This window comes from Scardinius erythrophthalmus (assembly GCF_964197995.2).
Source record: "Scardinius erythrophthalmus genome assembly, chromosome: 10".
In the NCBI taxonomy this organism is placed as follows: Eukaryota; Metazoa; Chordata; class Actinopteri; order Cypriniformes; family Leuciscidae; genus Scardinius; species Scardinius erythrophthalmus.
In genome coordinates, this window is record NC_138230.1 from 3,819,012 (window position 1) to 3,835,193 (window position 16,182).

At 36.7% G+C, this 16,182-nt stretch overlaps 2 protein-coding genes and 1 pseudogene across 3 annotated transcripts in view; all 3 read right to left on the reverse strand.

The window, feature by feature from the left end:
• Positions 1 to 16,182, reverse strand: part of LOC308697131 (NLR family CARD domain-containing protein 3-like) — a 327,315-nt pseudogene that overhangs the window by 273,410 nt on the left and 37,723 nt on the right. The gene's annotated exons all lie outside the window — the stretch shown is intronic.
• The window catches only part of LOC308697190 (uncharacterized protein), a 72,682-nt gene that overhangs the window by 19,467 nt on the left and 37,033 nt on the right, over positions 1 to 16,182 (reverse strand). The window lies entirely within an intron of this gene.
• The window catches only part of LOC308697127 (uncharacterized protein), a 377,069-nt gene continuing 365,276 nt past the window's right edge, over positions 4,390 to 16,182 (reverse strand). Inside the window, exons 17-20 of the mRNA XM_081376240.1 lie at positions 7,801 to 7,974; positions 6,114 to 6,287; positions 5,617 to 5,790; positions 4,390 to 5,098 (exon numbers count right to left, since the gene is read on the reverse strand). Of these exons, the coding sequence (XP_081232366.1) occupies positions 5,092 to 5,098; positions 5,617 to 5,790; positions 6,114 to 6,287; positions 7,801 to 7,974 (529 nt within the window). The 3' untranslated portion in view covers positions 4,390 to 5,091. The remainder of the gene's footprint in view (positions 5,099 to 5,616; positions 5,791 to 6,113; positions 6,288 to 7,800; positions 7,975 to 16,182) is intronic.

A 16,182-nucleotide genomic window follows, 5' to 3' on the forward strand; every position in this document is an offset into this window, starting at 1 on the left:
TTTCATTTAATTTAGTAATAAAGTTACATAAGACTAAGCAAAACCTATTGGCACAAAATAATAACAGAACAGGAGGGCATTCTTAAGTATTTATCGAAATACAACATTCCCTTCACAAAATGTTCAACTTAACCCTTGGGCTGCATTATATATTTGACACTGTTGAGTGCGTTAGGGGACAAAAATGTCCACTCTAAACACTGCCATAAAACTATTATATAATATTATTTTTTTCCACTTTGACTGAATTCAATATTTTAACCAGCATCAGTCCTCATCATACATACCACATATTTATTTAATTTCAGGATTTTAACCCTTTAAATTCCAGTTTTGGTGACGGTACCCTCAATTTTTATAAGAGGAAAAAACACAAAAATGTAATTATTTTCCATATAGTAAATGCAAATTGAAAACTTTGGCTTTGGATTATCACAGTCTTGAATATGTAAAAGATTAGCAGCAAAAAAAAATTTGGTGCATTTTTATTTTTTGTGCTACATCAAATTAAAATAAAAAAAACCCATTCAGCGCATTAAGGGACAAAAATGTCCACTCTAAACACTGCCATAAAACTAATATATATTATTATTTTTTTCCACTTTGACTGAGTTCAATATGTTAACCAGCATCAGTCCTCATCATACATACCACATATTTATTCAATTTCAGGATTTTAACCCTTTAAATTCCAGTTTTGGTGACGGTACCCTCAATTTTTATAAGAGGAAAAAACACAAAAATGTAATTATTTTCCATATAGTAAATGCAAATTGAAAACTTTGGCTTTGGATTATCACAGTCTTGAATATGTAAAAGATTAGCAGCAAAAAAAATTTTGGTGCATTTTTATTTTTTGTGCTACATCAAATTAAAATAAAAAACCCCATTCAGCGCATTAAGGGACAAAAATGTCCACTCTAAACACTGCCATAAAACTAATATATATTATTATTTTTTTCCACTTTGACTGAGTTCAATATGTTAACCAGCATCAGTCCTCATCATACATACCACATATTTATTCAATTTCAGGATTTTAACCCTTTAAATTCCAGTTTTGGTGACGGTACCCTCAATTTTTATAAGAGGAAAAAACACAAAAATGTAATTATTTTCCATATAGTAAATGCAAATTGAAAACTTTGGCTTTGGATTATCACAGTCTTGAATATGTAAAAGATTAGCAGCAAAAAAAATTTTGGTGCATTTTTATTTTTTGTGCTACATCAAATTAAAATAAAAAAACCCCATTCAGCGCATTAAGGGACAAAAATGTCCACTCTAAACACTGCCATAAAACTAATATATATTATTATTTTTTTCCACTTTGACTGAGTTCAATATGTTAACCAGCATCAGTCCTCATCATACATACCACATATTTATTCAATTTCAGGATTTTAACCCTTTAAATTCCAGTTTGGGTGACGGTACCCTCAATTTTGAAAAAAACTCAATCTAAAATCTAATATCAAAAAAATCAAACCGAAAGAAAACAATGCCGTGAGAAGCGCTTTCTCTCTCTCGTGCGCACGCGCGCGCGCTCACACACACACACACACACACACACACACACACACACACACACACACACACACACACACACACACACACACACAGAGAGAGAGAGAGAGAGAGAGAGAGAGAGAGAGAGAGAGTAAAACATGACTTTCAGGATATTGTGATTTTTGTCACTCGCCTAAACACCATGCATTACGGCCCTACACACACACACACACACACACACACACACTCACACACACACATACACACACACACACACACACACACACATACACACACACACACACACACACACACACACAGAGGGAGAGAGAGAGTAAAACATGACTTTCAGGATATTGTGATTTTTGTCACTCGCCTAAACACCATGCATTACGGCCCTACACACACACACACACACACACAATTTTTGTCAACGCAGACACACATCGCTCTCAGGCATACACACACACACACACACACACACACACACACACACAGAGAGAGAGAGAGAGTAAAACATGACTTTCAGGATATTGTGATTTTTGTCACTCGCCTAAACACCATGCATTACGGCCCTACACACACACACACACACACACACACACACACACACACACACACACACACTCACACACACACACACACACACACACACAGAGGGAGAGAGAGAGTAAAACATGACTTTGAGGATATTGTGATTTTTGTCACTCGCCTAAACACCATGCATTACGGCCCTACACACACACACACACACACAATTTTTGTCAACACAGACACACATCGCTCTCAGGCATACACACACACACACACACACACACACACACACACACACACACACACACAGAGAGAGAGTGAGAGAGAGAGAGAGTAAAACATGACTTTCAGGATATTGTGATTTTTGACACTCGCCTAAACACCATGCATTACGGCCCTACACACACACACACACACACAATTTTTGTCAACGCAGACACACATCGCTCTCAGACATCCACACACACACACACACACACACACACACACACACACACACACACACACAGAGAGAGAGAGAGAGATAGAGAGTAAAACATGACTTTCAGGATATTGTGATTTTTGTCACTCGCCTAATCACCATGCATTACGGCCCTACACACACACACACACACACACACAATTTTTGTCAACGCAGACACACATCGCTCTCAGACATCCACACATACTCGGAAACATAATTTTTAGATCTTTGAACCATTCAAATCCTTCATGCACAGTCAAGTGCCCCTATAGTGGAAACCAGGAAAATAGCGTGCATTTCCCCCTATAGGGAATACACATGTAGTGACGTCATCTGGTAAAATACACTATATAATGCAAATATAATGCCTTTGCTTCAAAATGAAAGAATGTTTCAACATAAATCATGATTTATGTATTAATGACGGCCCCGGCTTTAAACGACGTTTTAATGGGAGTCAATGGGACATTTTTGTCCCTTATGGTACTGAATGGTGCTATTTGTTCTACACCGTGTGTGTTATACATATTTTAATTTTTTTTTTCAAAATTTGTTAATTTATGCAAAAAGTCACAACTGTGGCAAATTACATACCATTGGCATTAAAACAGCCAAAATGGTCAAAGAAATAAAAATGAAAAGGACAAAAATGTCCCTAATGCAGCCTAAGGGTTAAAGCATAAAACAAAATCAGAATAGTTGACATGCGTGCTTCAGACGCGATCACACGGAGGCATTCCCAAAGCATCATCGACGCAACGCGAGTCTCCTCGAAAGTGAACACATTATAGTGAGACGAAGAGATCGCTCAAACCTCCTCACATCACAATAATTGCATAATTTCATGGAAAATTTATAGAAATGCTCTGAAATGTGACGTAAACATGATATTTTGTAAATTTTTTCTTCATTCCATGATATATACGATGCCAATCTCCATGCATGCTTCGACTCACAGACCTGTGACACATCAATACAAACATCACCAACTAGTGTGAGATCATCCAAATCTTTCTTGCGCAATCTACATACAAAGAAAAGTCATACAAGAAATGCATCTCGTCTTCATTCACATAGGTATTCATAGTTAGATTATAATAATTGCAGAATCTCTCTGTCATTGGAATATTACTCCATCTACCTGTTTCTATGGCTAAACAGTGCCCTGAGCATCTGAACAAGAACAAACATCGTAGAATATAGTTGTTTTATGCATTCTTGTAATCACAAATAAATGGAAGCAGGCACAACTGTGTTGTCTTCTGATGTGAAATGAGTCATTGTAGGCCGTATATTTCATCAACTGTGTTTGTTTGGTGCTACCCGAAATCTATGCATTCACCACAGACTTTACACCAGCATCAACTCTTCTTCGTCTCTTCTTCCCTTGTGGATTATATTTTTTCCCCCTTTTTTCAACTTTTTCAACTATTTTTGTCTGAGTGAGTTATTCGCTGCGACGAGACTGTGGTTGCGACTGAACTGATCTTTGAACTGATCTTTGGATTACAGGGGTTACAGGTTCCTTATAATCATTACACCCACATTATCTATATTCCCATATTATCAGTTTGTGTTTCTGTGTGGACATTTTATGGACTAAGTTAATAGTGAAGGACTCTTTAGAGCTGTTGTTTGGTGATTGTGGCGTAGGCCTATCATTGATTTCTGGTGTGATTTGACACTTAAAAGTGGCGCTGTATCATTGCTTTTAGATAAAAAAAGAAATAAAAGACAATAGATGATTTAATTGTGAATGTTACTATAATCAAAGGCATTTGAATATGTTTGGTGGGCTGAATTACTCATATTAAATCAATAAATAAATATTATATATGGAGATGTTTGTAGTAGAGTGTTTGCAGTATAAATGTCACTTCTGTAGAAACAAAAGTCAAGTCACCTTTATTTATATAGCGCTTTTTACAACACAGATGTTTTCAAAACAGCTTTATAGTGATAACAGGAAAATAATGCAACAAAGTTTGTTTCTGCTGTACAGCAGATCTAGAAGAAAATAGTGTCATAGTCCAGCTTAAGTAAGTTCAGTGATGATTCATTTCTGTTGTAAAAAGGTTATTACTTTAGTTCATTTATTTATACAGCCGCTCTGGAGAAAACTGTGATGTCATCGTCCAGCTCAGTTCAGTTCTCATATAATGGTGTCAATGCAGATCAATAATATTGTTGAATATTAAGTGTCTCCAACTAAGCAAACCAGAGGCGACAGTGCAGGAACTCAAACTCCATCAGTGACAGAATAGAGAAGAAAACCTTGGCAGAAACCAGACTCAGTCGCTCAGTTCTCCTCTGGCCAACGAACGAACAGTGTATGATTATGATTCAGGCATTACAGGTCAGAGGTCAGACTGGATCTGAATATTCAGAATATTTATCCAGTTCATCAGGTTGAAGGTTTCCTTGTTTGACTTTGGATGAAGGATTGGATCATTCTGTGAAGTTACACACACATGTGTGTGTGATGATCACTGTGGGTTTGTGTCTGTTGATTCTGTTGAATGTGATTGTGTCTGTAGAGGCTCTTTATTCTCCATCAGCTGATCCAGAGAAGGTCAGACTAACATCTAAAGCCTGTCAGTAAAACACAGACAGTCAATTGTGTGTGACATTATTGCATTATCAACTAGAACAACTAAAAGAAACTACTTGGATGATTAAGTGAGAGATTATAATATAATACTGAGATACATGATTGTTAAAGCTGTTTTTAAACATTCAGATTTTGATTTTCCTTCTAAGTCACCATGAATGATGACCCTTGACCCTTATCTATAACCCTGTATGACTGTCCTCTTTCTGTGTCACCGGGTCAGGTTTTTTTATGATAAAGAAACTGGTGATAAATATTTACCATTATCTTTTATTGCTATTGACATTGACAATGATAAAAGTAAAATATTGAATTGTTTGAAATAAAAAGAAACTTGAAGATATTTAATTGTTGCTATATAAACAATTAAAGAGAATTAAGAATTAAACTCTTATTAAACATGTTTATAGTGAGTAATTCACCATCACAATGAAAGAAAACTAAGAAACTAAATTAACTTTCAATTAAAATATGAACAGTTTTAATCATCACTACTCACAGAAGCTTCTCCAGTTTATAATGTGGATCCTCCTCCAGATCAGAGAGTGGCTTCACATCTGAGTAACTTAGTTTATTCCCAGACAGATCCAGTTCTCTCAGGTGTGAGGGGTTTGATCTCAGAGCTGATCTCAGAACAGCACAACCTTCATCTGTAACACCACACTTCCACAACCTGTGGAGAACAATGGCACTCTTCAGTCTCTCAGTTCAGCAAACACTGATATAAATGATAAGATATATATGAATTTCTCCTTTCTCCTCAACATATTTGTATATGAAAGCAGTTGTCACATCTTCACATCATCCAATCTTATAACTATCAAAAACATTCAAAAGTAAAATGAGTTCAGAAGCTTTGGAAAGAATCCACTGAAGATTAAACATCCTTTTCAGTTACTTGATGGTAAACCTTTTTGTATACATTATTTTTGTATATCATTCATTATTCACCACAGGAGAAAAACAGACAACGTTGAGACTTTTATACAATCTTACTTCAGTATCTCCAGTTTACAGTGAGGATCCTGCAGTAGATCAGAAAGCTGCTTGACTCCAGAATCTCCTACTTTATTCCATGTCAGATTCAGTTCTCTCAGGTGTGAGGGGTTTGATCTCAGAGCTGAAGCCAGAGCAGCACAACCTTCATCTGTAACACCACAATAACTCAACCTGCAGAGAACAATGACACTCTTCAGTCTCTCAGTTCAGAATCTACAGCTCAGATAAGCAGAACTTCATAATCAGAGACTTAATCCACGGCACCATTAACAGGTCCAGTCTGAGGTTCAGACCCGCTTCTACAAACTGCTTGATTAGTTAGTTTCCATATCATAAAAATTACAAGAATATTTGATAACACTTTATTTAACAGTGTCCTTGTTACATCTGTTACATGAACTTACCATAGTAATAACAGTAAATTATGCATAATTACACGTAACTAACCCTCAACCAAATCCTAATCCTACCTTAACCCTATAGTAAGTACATGTAGTTGCTTAATATTACTCAGTACTTAAATATATAATTACACTGTAACAATGACACCTTAAAATAAAGTGTAACCAAATAATATTTTTTTTTTATGTACACAAAAATCATCAACATATCTGTATATGAACACAGTTCTCACATCTTTACATCATCCAGTCATGTTTAATCTATCATTAATATTGTAAAATTATGTCAGACACATTGGAAAGAATCTAATGAAAATAAAAATCAACATTTCCATTAGTAATTTCACAGTAGATTTTTTTTTTTTTTTTTTTTGTATGGCAATCATTATTTACCATTAAAATAGAGGACTACGTTGTAGGGATGGGCGATATCTTATCGTTTGCGATATACCGCTGAAAATTCTCCCCACGATAAAAATTTGTCTCCTCGCGATAATAACGATAAGTCTAGCTGATGACGTAGTTTTGTGCGCGCCCGATTCACTGTTCACGTGCGGAGTGAAAACAAGCATGGCGGAAGGCGGACGTGAGGCTGAGGAGAAGCTTGTTGTTAAGCGAGGAGCTACCTCCACAATTTGGAACTGGTTTGGTTACAGAAAATCAGATGAGCAGCAAACTACCGTAATATGCAAAGTTTGCAGCAACTACAGAACAGTGCGAGCGGGAAGCGGCACACCTCACGCGAGCAGGGCTTATATGCTCCGAGAACGGACACTGCACTAGTGATATAAAACACACACACACACACACACACACACACACACACACACACACACACACACACACACACACACACAGGTCTGTTAACTTAAGCAATACTTTTAAAAAGGTAGTCTAATATTTTTCTGACTAACAAATTACTGACACAGTAAAGGGTAGATTTAAATAAATAAAAACGGAATTTAAATATAGAAAAACGAAATTTAAATAAAAAAAACGAAATTTAAATAAATAAAAATGAAATTTAAATAAAGAAAAAAAACGAAATTTAAATAAATAAAAACGAAATTTAAATAAAGAAAAAAAAATGAAATTTAAATAAAGAAAAATGGAATTAAACAAAACACAACACAACTTAAACATAACATAATCTGATATTTTACAGAAGAAAATAAGTTATCGTCATGTCTATCGTTATCGCAATAAATACCTGAAATTATCGTGATACATTTTTTAGGCCATATCGCCCATCCCTACTATGTTGAGACTTTTATAAATCTTACCTCAGTATCTCCAGTTTACAGTGAGGATCCTTCAGTAGATCAGAAAGCTGCTTGACTCCATAATCTCCTACTTTATTCCCTGTCAGACTCAGTTCTCTCAGGTGTGAGGGGTTTGATCTCAGAGCTGAAGTCAGAGCAGCACAACCTTCATCTGTAACACCACAATCCATCAACCTGTAGAGAACAATGACACTCTTCAGTCTCAGTTCAGGATCTACAGCTCAGATAAGCAGAACTTCATAATCAGAGACTTAATCCATGGCACCATTAACAGATCCAGTCTAAGGTTCAGACCCGCTTCTACAAACTGCTTGAGCGGGTTAGTTTCCATATCATAAAAATTACAAGAATATTCAATAACACTTTATTTAACAGAGTCCTTGTTACATCTGTTACATGAACTTACCATAGTAATAACAGGTAAATTATGCATAATTATATGCAACTAACCCTCAACCAAATCCTAATCCTACCCTAACCCTATAGTGAGTACATGTAGTTGCTTAATATTACTCAGTGCTTAAATATATAATTACACTGTAACAATGACACCTTAAAATAAAGTGTAACCAAATAATATTTTTTTTTATGTACTCAAAAATCATCAACATATCTGTATATGAACAAAGTTGTCACATTTTTACATCATCCAGTCATGTTTAATCTATCATTAGTATTGTAAAATTATGTCAGACACATTGGAAAGAATCTAATGAAATAAAAATCAACACTTCCATTAGTAATTTCACAGTAGATTTTTTTTTTATTTTTTTTTTGTATGGCAATCATTATTTACCAACCCTCTGGGGTCTTTCGGGTCCAAATAGACCCCCATAGGAAATTAATGGGAAATTGGCAAAAATGTGTTTAATAAAACGTTTAAATATTTTTTTTTTTAAATCATAGCTTCATCGGAATGGTCCGAAATTTGGTGACTTTGTTGGTACTTGGTATATGAACACCCAAACAAATTGGGGACAGGATTTGAATAGTCTAAGTGGTTGTAAAAAAATAGTCACACTCAGGACCTTCGGGTCCAAATGGACCCCCATAGGAAATGAATGGGAAATTGGCAAAAAATATGAAAACACAGAGATTTTTTTGTGCATACAATCTACAAATCAGCCAGGATGCAGAAAAAAAGCACACAACAGTGAAGGGGTGAATCTATAAAACATCAAGAGTGCAAAACAGACACACACACACACACACACACACACACACACACACAAAAACACACTTTTATACACATACACACTAATAAATTCTGATTACAAAAATCTGTTTTGAATTTTTAAAAATCACAGCTTCATCAGAATGTTACAAAACTAGGTGACTTTTATGGTATTGGGTATGTGAACACACAAAAAATATTGAGGTCATGATCCAAGCATGCTAAGTGGTCGTCACACTTCTGCTCTTTGGTCAAAAATTACCCCCATAGGAAATGAATGGGAAATTGTCAAAAATATGAAAACACAGAGTTTTTTTGTGAATACAATCAACAAATCAGCCAGGATGCAGAAAAAAGGACTCAACAGTGAAGGGGTGAATCTCTAAAACATCAAGAGTGCAAAACAGACTAAATCTGTTCAGGCAAAAATCACTAGAATTCGCAAGCCTTTCTATAGAGAGCTGTAAATCCACTAGTGGTAAAAATGTGCTATTGCGTGATAAAAATGCTCAGTGTGTCCACCAGTTGGTGCCCATCTCATTTCAAAAATTGCTTTCATGAGGCCTAGGCTTGACTCTAAAATGAAATACAGCTTTAATAAAAATAAAATAAAAATTATATATATATAAAAAAATTCTATTATATTCAATGGGAAAAAATGGGTCATAATTATTGCATAAATATTGATTATAAATCATAAAATTATCTCAAAACACCAAAAAAGAAAAAAAAAAATATTATAAAAAAAGTTTAAAAAAAATATTATGATTTTTTTTAATATATATTAATTCCACCCTCCGTCCCAAGGGTGACTGTTAAACGAAGGACCCCAGAGGGTTAAAATAGAGGACTATGTTGTAGGGATGGGCGATATCTTATCGTTTGCGATATACCGCTGAAAATTCTCCCCACGATAAAAAATTGTCTCCTCGCGATAATAACGATAAGTCAAATCAAATCAAATCAAGTATATTTGTATAGCGCTTTTCACAATACAGATTGTATCAAAGCAGCTTCACAGTATTAAAATAAAATAATACAACAAAGTTTGTTTCTAGTGGAATTTATTGATTGATAGAATAAAATTAAATATCCCCAAAATATCCCCAACTGAGCAAGCCAAATGCAACAGTGGCAAGGAACCGAAAAAACTCCATCAAGCGGCCTAATGGTGTCCTAAAACTCCATCAGGTGAACTAATGGAGAAAAAAAAAAAACCTTGGGAGAACCCAGGCTCAGTCGGGGGCCAGTTCTCCTCTGGCATTTATGAACTAGAGGCCGGATTGTAGTTTGAAACTGTGAGATTAACAATATTATATGAATGCCTGGCTGAAAAGATGCGTCCTTAATCTAGTTTTAAACTGGGAGAGCGAGTCCGAGCAACGAACAGTATCAGGAAGGCTATTCCAGAGTTTTGGAGCCAAATGTGAAAATGCTCTCCCTCCTTTGGTTGATCTGGATATCCTAGGTATGACCAAAAGCCTTGAATTTATTGATCTTAAAGAGCGTGATGGATTATAGGGTGATAGAAGATCCGCTAAATAGACTGGAGCTAAACCGTTTAGGGCTTTATAAGTCAGTAGCAATACCTTATAATTAATACGGAACTTTATAGGTAGCCAATGTAGTGATGATAAAATCGGTGTTATATGATCATATTTTCTTGATCTAGTTAGAACTCTAGCGGCGGCATTTTGGACTAACTGTAGCTTGTTTATTGAGGATGCAGGACAACCGGCTAATAAAGCATTACAATAATCTAGTCTCGAGGTCATGAATGCAAGCTAGATAAGTCTAGCTGATGACGTAGTTTTGTGCGCGCCAGATTCACTGTTCACGTGCGGAGTGAAAACAAGCATGGCGGAAGGCGGACGTGAGGCTGAGGAGAAGCTTGTTGTTAAGCGAGGAGCTACCTCCACAATTTGAAACTGGTTTGGTTACAGAAAATCTGATGAGCAGCAAACTACCGTAATATGCAAAGTTTGCAGAAACTACAGAACAGCGCGAGCGGGAAGCGGCACACCTCACGCGAGCAGGGCTTATATGCTCCGAGAACGGACACTGCACTAGTGATATAAAACACACACACACACACACACACACACACACACACACACACACACACACACACAAACTAAATTTAAATAAATAAAAGCGAAATTTAAATAAATAAAAAATAAATTTAAATAAAGAAAAAAAAGGAATTTAAATAAATAAAAACTAAATTTAAATAAAGAAAAAAACTATTTAAATAAAGAAAAACTAAATATAAATAAAGAAAAAAAACGAAATTTAAATAAAGAAAAAAAACAATTTAAATATTAAATTAAAGAATTAAACAAAACAAAACACAACTTAAACATAACATAATCTGATATTTTACAGAAGAAAATAATTTATTGTCATGTCTATCGTTATCGCAATAAATACCTGAAATTATCGTGATAAATTTTTTAGGCCATATCGCCCATCCCTACTATGTTCTCCGCTCTTCGACTTCCGGTGTGAGAACGCTAGGCGCGCTTGTGCTGCCGCTTCACGCTGGTACCTGTTTGTCTACTGTTGTTACGTCTGTTTTTGGATATGTTTTTTTTTTCTTGGAATCGACTTTCTTGGATTATTCACTGGACTATTTTACACTTCTGAAACACGTTTTGGATTGTTCTCTGGACTATTTACACGCTCAAAAGTTCTTGGATAACTGACTTGGCCGTGATCCTGTGACACTGATCGGCTACGAGCCCTCTCCATTCCTATCCTCATATCCCTCGCGACATCTGATACTGTGAGTCTCCCCTCTCTTTATCATTTTGTGGTGTCAATCCTTGGTATGGTTGGGTAGCCTTTCCTTCTGTGGATTGTGTGGATTGTGGGTCTGATACGGACCGGTTCTGGCTAACGTAGTTAAACCGATAAATTGTTGTGTAGGTCGCGTTGGTCGTCACTGGTCATGTCGTCACGTATCCACTCTCCGGTTTTTGCTGTTTTTGAATGACACCAGTTTCCCTGAGATGGCTCTACAATTTTCTGCAGCCCATCTCAGAACATTTAAAGGATCGTTCCGATTGGCTCCGGAAACTTATAAATGGTGTGAACAACTTGGAATTTTACGCCGACCGCGCTACATTCACCGGTCGCGGAAGAAACTTCGGAATTATCATTACTCCTCTTCTAATAACATTCCAGTTGTCCGTACCAACACCCGTGCGTCGGATACAACACGGCTGGAAAATCGTTCCATTAACCTTGGAAATCTAAGATCATTGCGTTTTGATCCTGACCTTGGAATCTGCAGACGCGCATCTTCAGACCTGCAATGTGCGCTGTTGAACACACGCTCTCTAACTGATAAAGCATCAGTGCTGAATGACATAATCATTGACACAAACCTGGACATGCTACTTCTGACAGAAACCTGGCAGGTTCCTAATGACCTTTTCAACCTAAACCTCTTAACTCCACCTGGGTACACCTATTTCTCTCAACCGCGTCTTCATCGTAGAGGTGGAGGGCTGGCTGTAGTTTGCCGTGAAACCATTCAAATTTCTAAGATCGAGTTTCATGATGTTTCAGCATTTGAATACCTTGCGCTGAAAATGACTGGCCAAACGAAACTGGCTGTAATCTTAATTTACCGACCTCCAAAATGTCCGTCTGACTTTTTCTCTGAGATTAGTGCATTACTTACTCTTGTTTGTGGTAATTATTCATCTGTAATTCTGCTTGGTGATTTTAATATACATGAAAACACTGCACAATGCAATGAATTGATGTCTGTACTGGACTGTTTCAACCTAACTCAACATGTAACTTTTGCTACTCACTCCAGGGGTCATATACTGGATCTCTTATGTACATCTGGCTTAAATAATATCCTTGTAAAAGGTTCTGACTTTGCTTTCTCAGATCATAAGCTCATAAGCTTCAGTTGTAGCTTTCCAATACCTATATCACCACTGAAGAAAATGCTGACTTATCGTAAAATTAACTCTGTGAATCCATCTTCCTTCTCTGCTTCAATAAGGGCTTCCACCTTGTCAGAATGTCTGCTATCTAACTGTCCGTCAGAAATCTGCTGTATATACAATAACACTTTGTCTCAAATACTTGAGAGCCATGCTCCTGTTAAAACGAGACTGGTTCCATCTACTCGTGCCTCACCCTGGTTCACTCCTGAACTACGAACAATAAAAACTGAAGGTCGCCGCCTAGAAAGACTATACAGGAAAACTGGACTTGTCGTGCACTCTTTGGCTTTTAAAGAACACTTGCTTAAGTACCGTACAGCCCTTAACGATGCTAGATCCTCTTATTTCACCACTACCATTAGGAATTCCAAGTGCAGGCCCAAATCACTCTTTGCAATGGTTAACAAACTCACAAATCCACCACAACATGTTATTTCGGGCTCTGTAAGGCTTGTAAATAGCTTTTTTCAATTCTTCTCCGATAAATTGAAGTCAATAACTGCATCCATTATCAAAAACACTCCTCATATAAGTTACTCAAATGTTCATTTAAAGTTAGCTGCTTCCGCTCACTCAACAAACTATCTCTCTGCTTTCACTCTAACTACTCCTGCTGCCATAAGTGACCTAATTGTGACATCAAATTCCACATCTTGCCGGCTTGATCCTACACCTACTGTTTTGCTTAAGTTGTGTGTGTCCGAGGTTGCACCCTTCTTAACACACATGATAAACTGTAGTTTGGCGTCTGGCATTGTTCCAGCAGAATTAAAAATGGCTGCGGTGACCCCCATTCTTAAAAAAACAGGCCTAGACCACCTAAATATGGACAATTACAGACCAATATCCAACTTAACATTTTTAAGCAAAGTCCTTGAAAGGGTTGTTGCTTCACAATTGCGTTCGCATTTGGATGGTAATGGTCTTTTTGAACCTTTTCAGTCTGGTTTTCGCCCATTACATAGCACTGAAACTGCCCTTCTTCGGGTGGTTAACGATATTCTTTTGTCCATGGATTCAGGGCTGATAAGCATCTTGTTGCTCCTTTATTTAAGCTCTGTGTTCGGTTCTTTGGGTCACTAGAAAAAATATATTGGTAAAATTCATGGTTATAAAAAATTCTGTTTAAAATATTGGGAATAGTAGGATTTAAATATATATATATATATATACAAAAGGGATTTATTTAAGCAAATTATATTTAGTTCATAATGATTATTTGTTGCGTGATGATTATTTGGGTATGAGTATGCGCAGTTTCGCCGTAAGCTTCATAAAAAACGTAAAGGGAGCACACAGCCCGTTGGTATGTATGTAGCGAATTTAGAACCTTTTGAAATGTTTACCATGAGCTACGGTCTGCTGTACTTTAATTTAGAAATGTTTAAAGTTTCGTACTTGTGTAATTGTTGACATTGGCTGCGCTTAGTCCGTGCTGAGAGACTTAATTTGTAGTTTAAGTTAGCGCGTGTACTGTTCAGTTCTCTTGGTTTGCGATATGTTCGAACGCTGGATAATTAACAAATTACCAAGTAAACTAATGTAGCAGTTGGCTGTGTGGTAGGCGACGGAGTTGCATTTAGTTAAACATTGAATTGAAGTGTTATAATGATTATTGCACTTTGCCTGCTGACTCATGTGATAGCTGTACTCTGCGCAGGTGCGCTGAAATGCATGATGGGAAATGTAGTTTCAGCGGTGTTCTGACGCAGCTCTGTAAGACTGTATAGGAGATTATGTAATAATGTATTCTTATTTACAGCAGAAATAGTTCTAGTTATTTTATTGTAACTACTTTGTTTGTTTATTTTGCATTATATATTCAATGGATATATTTGTAACACTGGTTTATTTCTTATTTCAGGTTTATGACCTGTGGTCTGTTGTATAAATAAAACAAAAAATACAAGACTAATGACAAACACGAGTCGTGCCATGTGTGCTGCCTGTCACTAGCCCATTCGGATGGCTGAAGAACTAAAAAGATCCGAACACTCTGCTTTTGACACAGTCTGCCATGAAATAATGATCTCTAGGCTTTCTGATATTGGCATCACTGGCTCTGCTCTTTCCTGGCTCATTTCCTACATCAGTGACAGAAAATATTACATCACTATACAAGGGTTTAGATCTGCCACTGCTTCACTTACACAGGGTGTTCCTCAAGGTTCGGTTATTGGCCTGCTATTGTTCATCATCTACATATATCCACTTGGTGACATCATACGCAGGCATGGACTTAAATTTCATTGCTACGCTGATGACATTCAAATCTATCTTACCACCAGCTCCGATAGGCCATTTTTGCCTGACTCACTCACTGCATGTATCAGGGACATCAAGCATTGGATGTCCCTGAATTTCCTCAAATTAAACGATAAGAAAACCGAGATATTAGTGATTGGTTCAACTGCCTCAGTCAAAAGGATGGACCAGTCCTTTGATATTGATGGAATTCACGTTAGTCTTCGTCATCATTTCGTAACCTTGGTGTCTTATTCGATCCAACTCTATCTTTTGGCTCTCATATCTCTTCTATTGTTAAAAATTTTTTTTTCCATCTTCGTAATATTGCTCGTCTACGATCTTCTCTCACTTTAGCCGATGCTGAAACATTAATTCATGCATTAATCACATCACGCCTGGACTATTGTAATGCCTTATTTCTTGGTCTTCCCAAAAAACTTATTTCAAGATTACAGTATGTTCAAAATTCTGCAGCAAGAGTTCTCTCCTCCACTAGGCGTTCTGCTCACATTACTCCTCTGCTTCATGAACTTCACTGGCTACCTGTGGCATCACGTATCCACTTTAAGGTATTGCTCTTAACATTCAAAGCATTAAATGGTCTTGCTCCCCAATATTTGTCTGACCTACTCTACCCTTACCGCCCTGCCCGGTCCCTTAGATCAGCTGAACTTGGTTTATTGTCCATCCCTCGTTTCCGACTGTCTACTGTAGGTGGAAGGTCATTTATTGTTAATGCTCCTCAATTGTGGAATTCGCTACCTCTCACACTACGTAATACCTCATCTGTGGCTACTTTCAAGACCCAGTTAAAAACATATCTATATAACATGCATTTTGGATAATGTGACTATCTGTATCCTATGTGACTGTAATGTATGTGTGAGTGTTTAAATGTATTGTAATTTACAATGTAAAGCGACCTTGAGCTACGGAAAGGCGCTATATAAATAAAACTTCTTCTTCTTCTTCTTCTTCTTCTTCTACTATGTT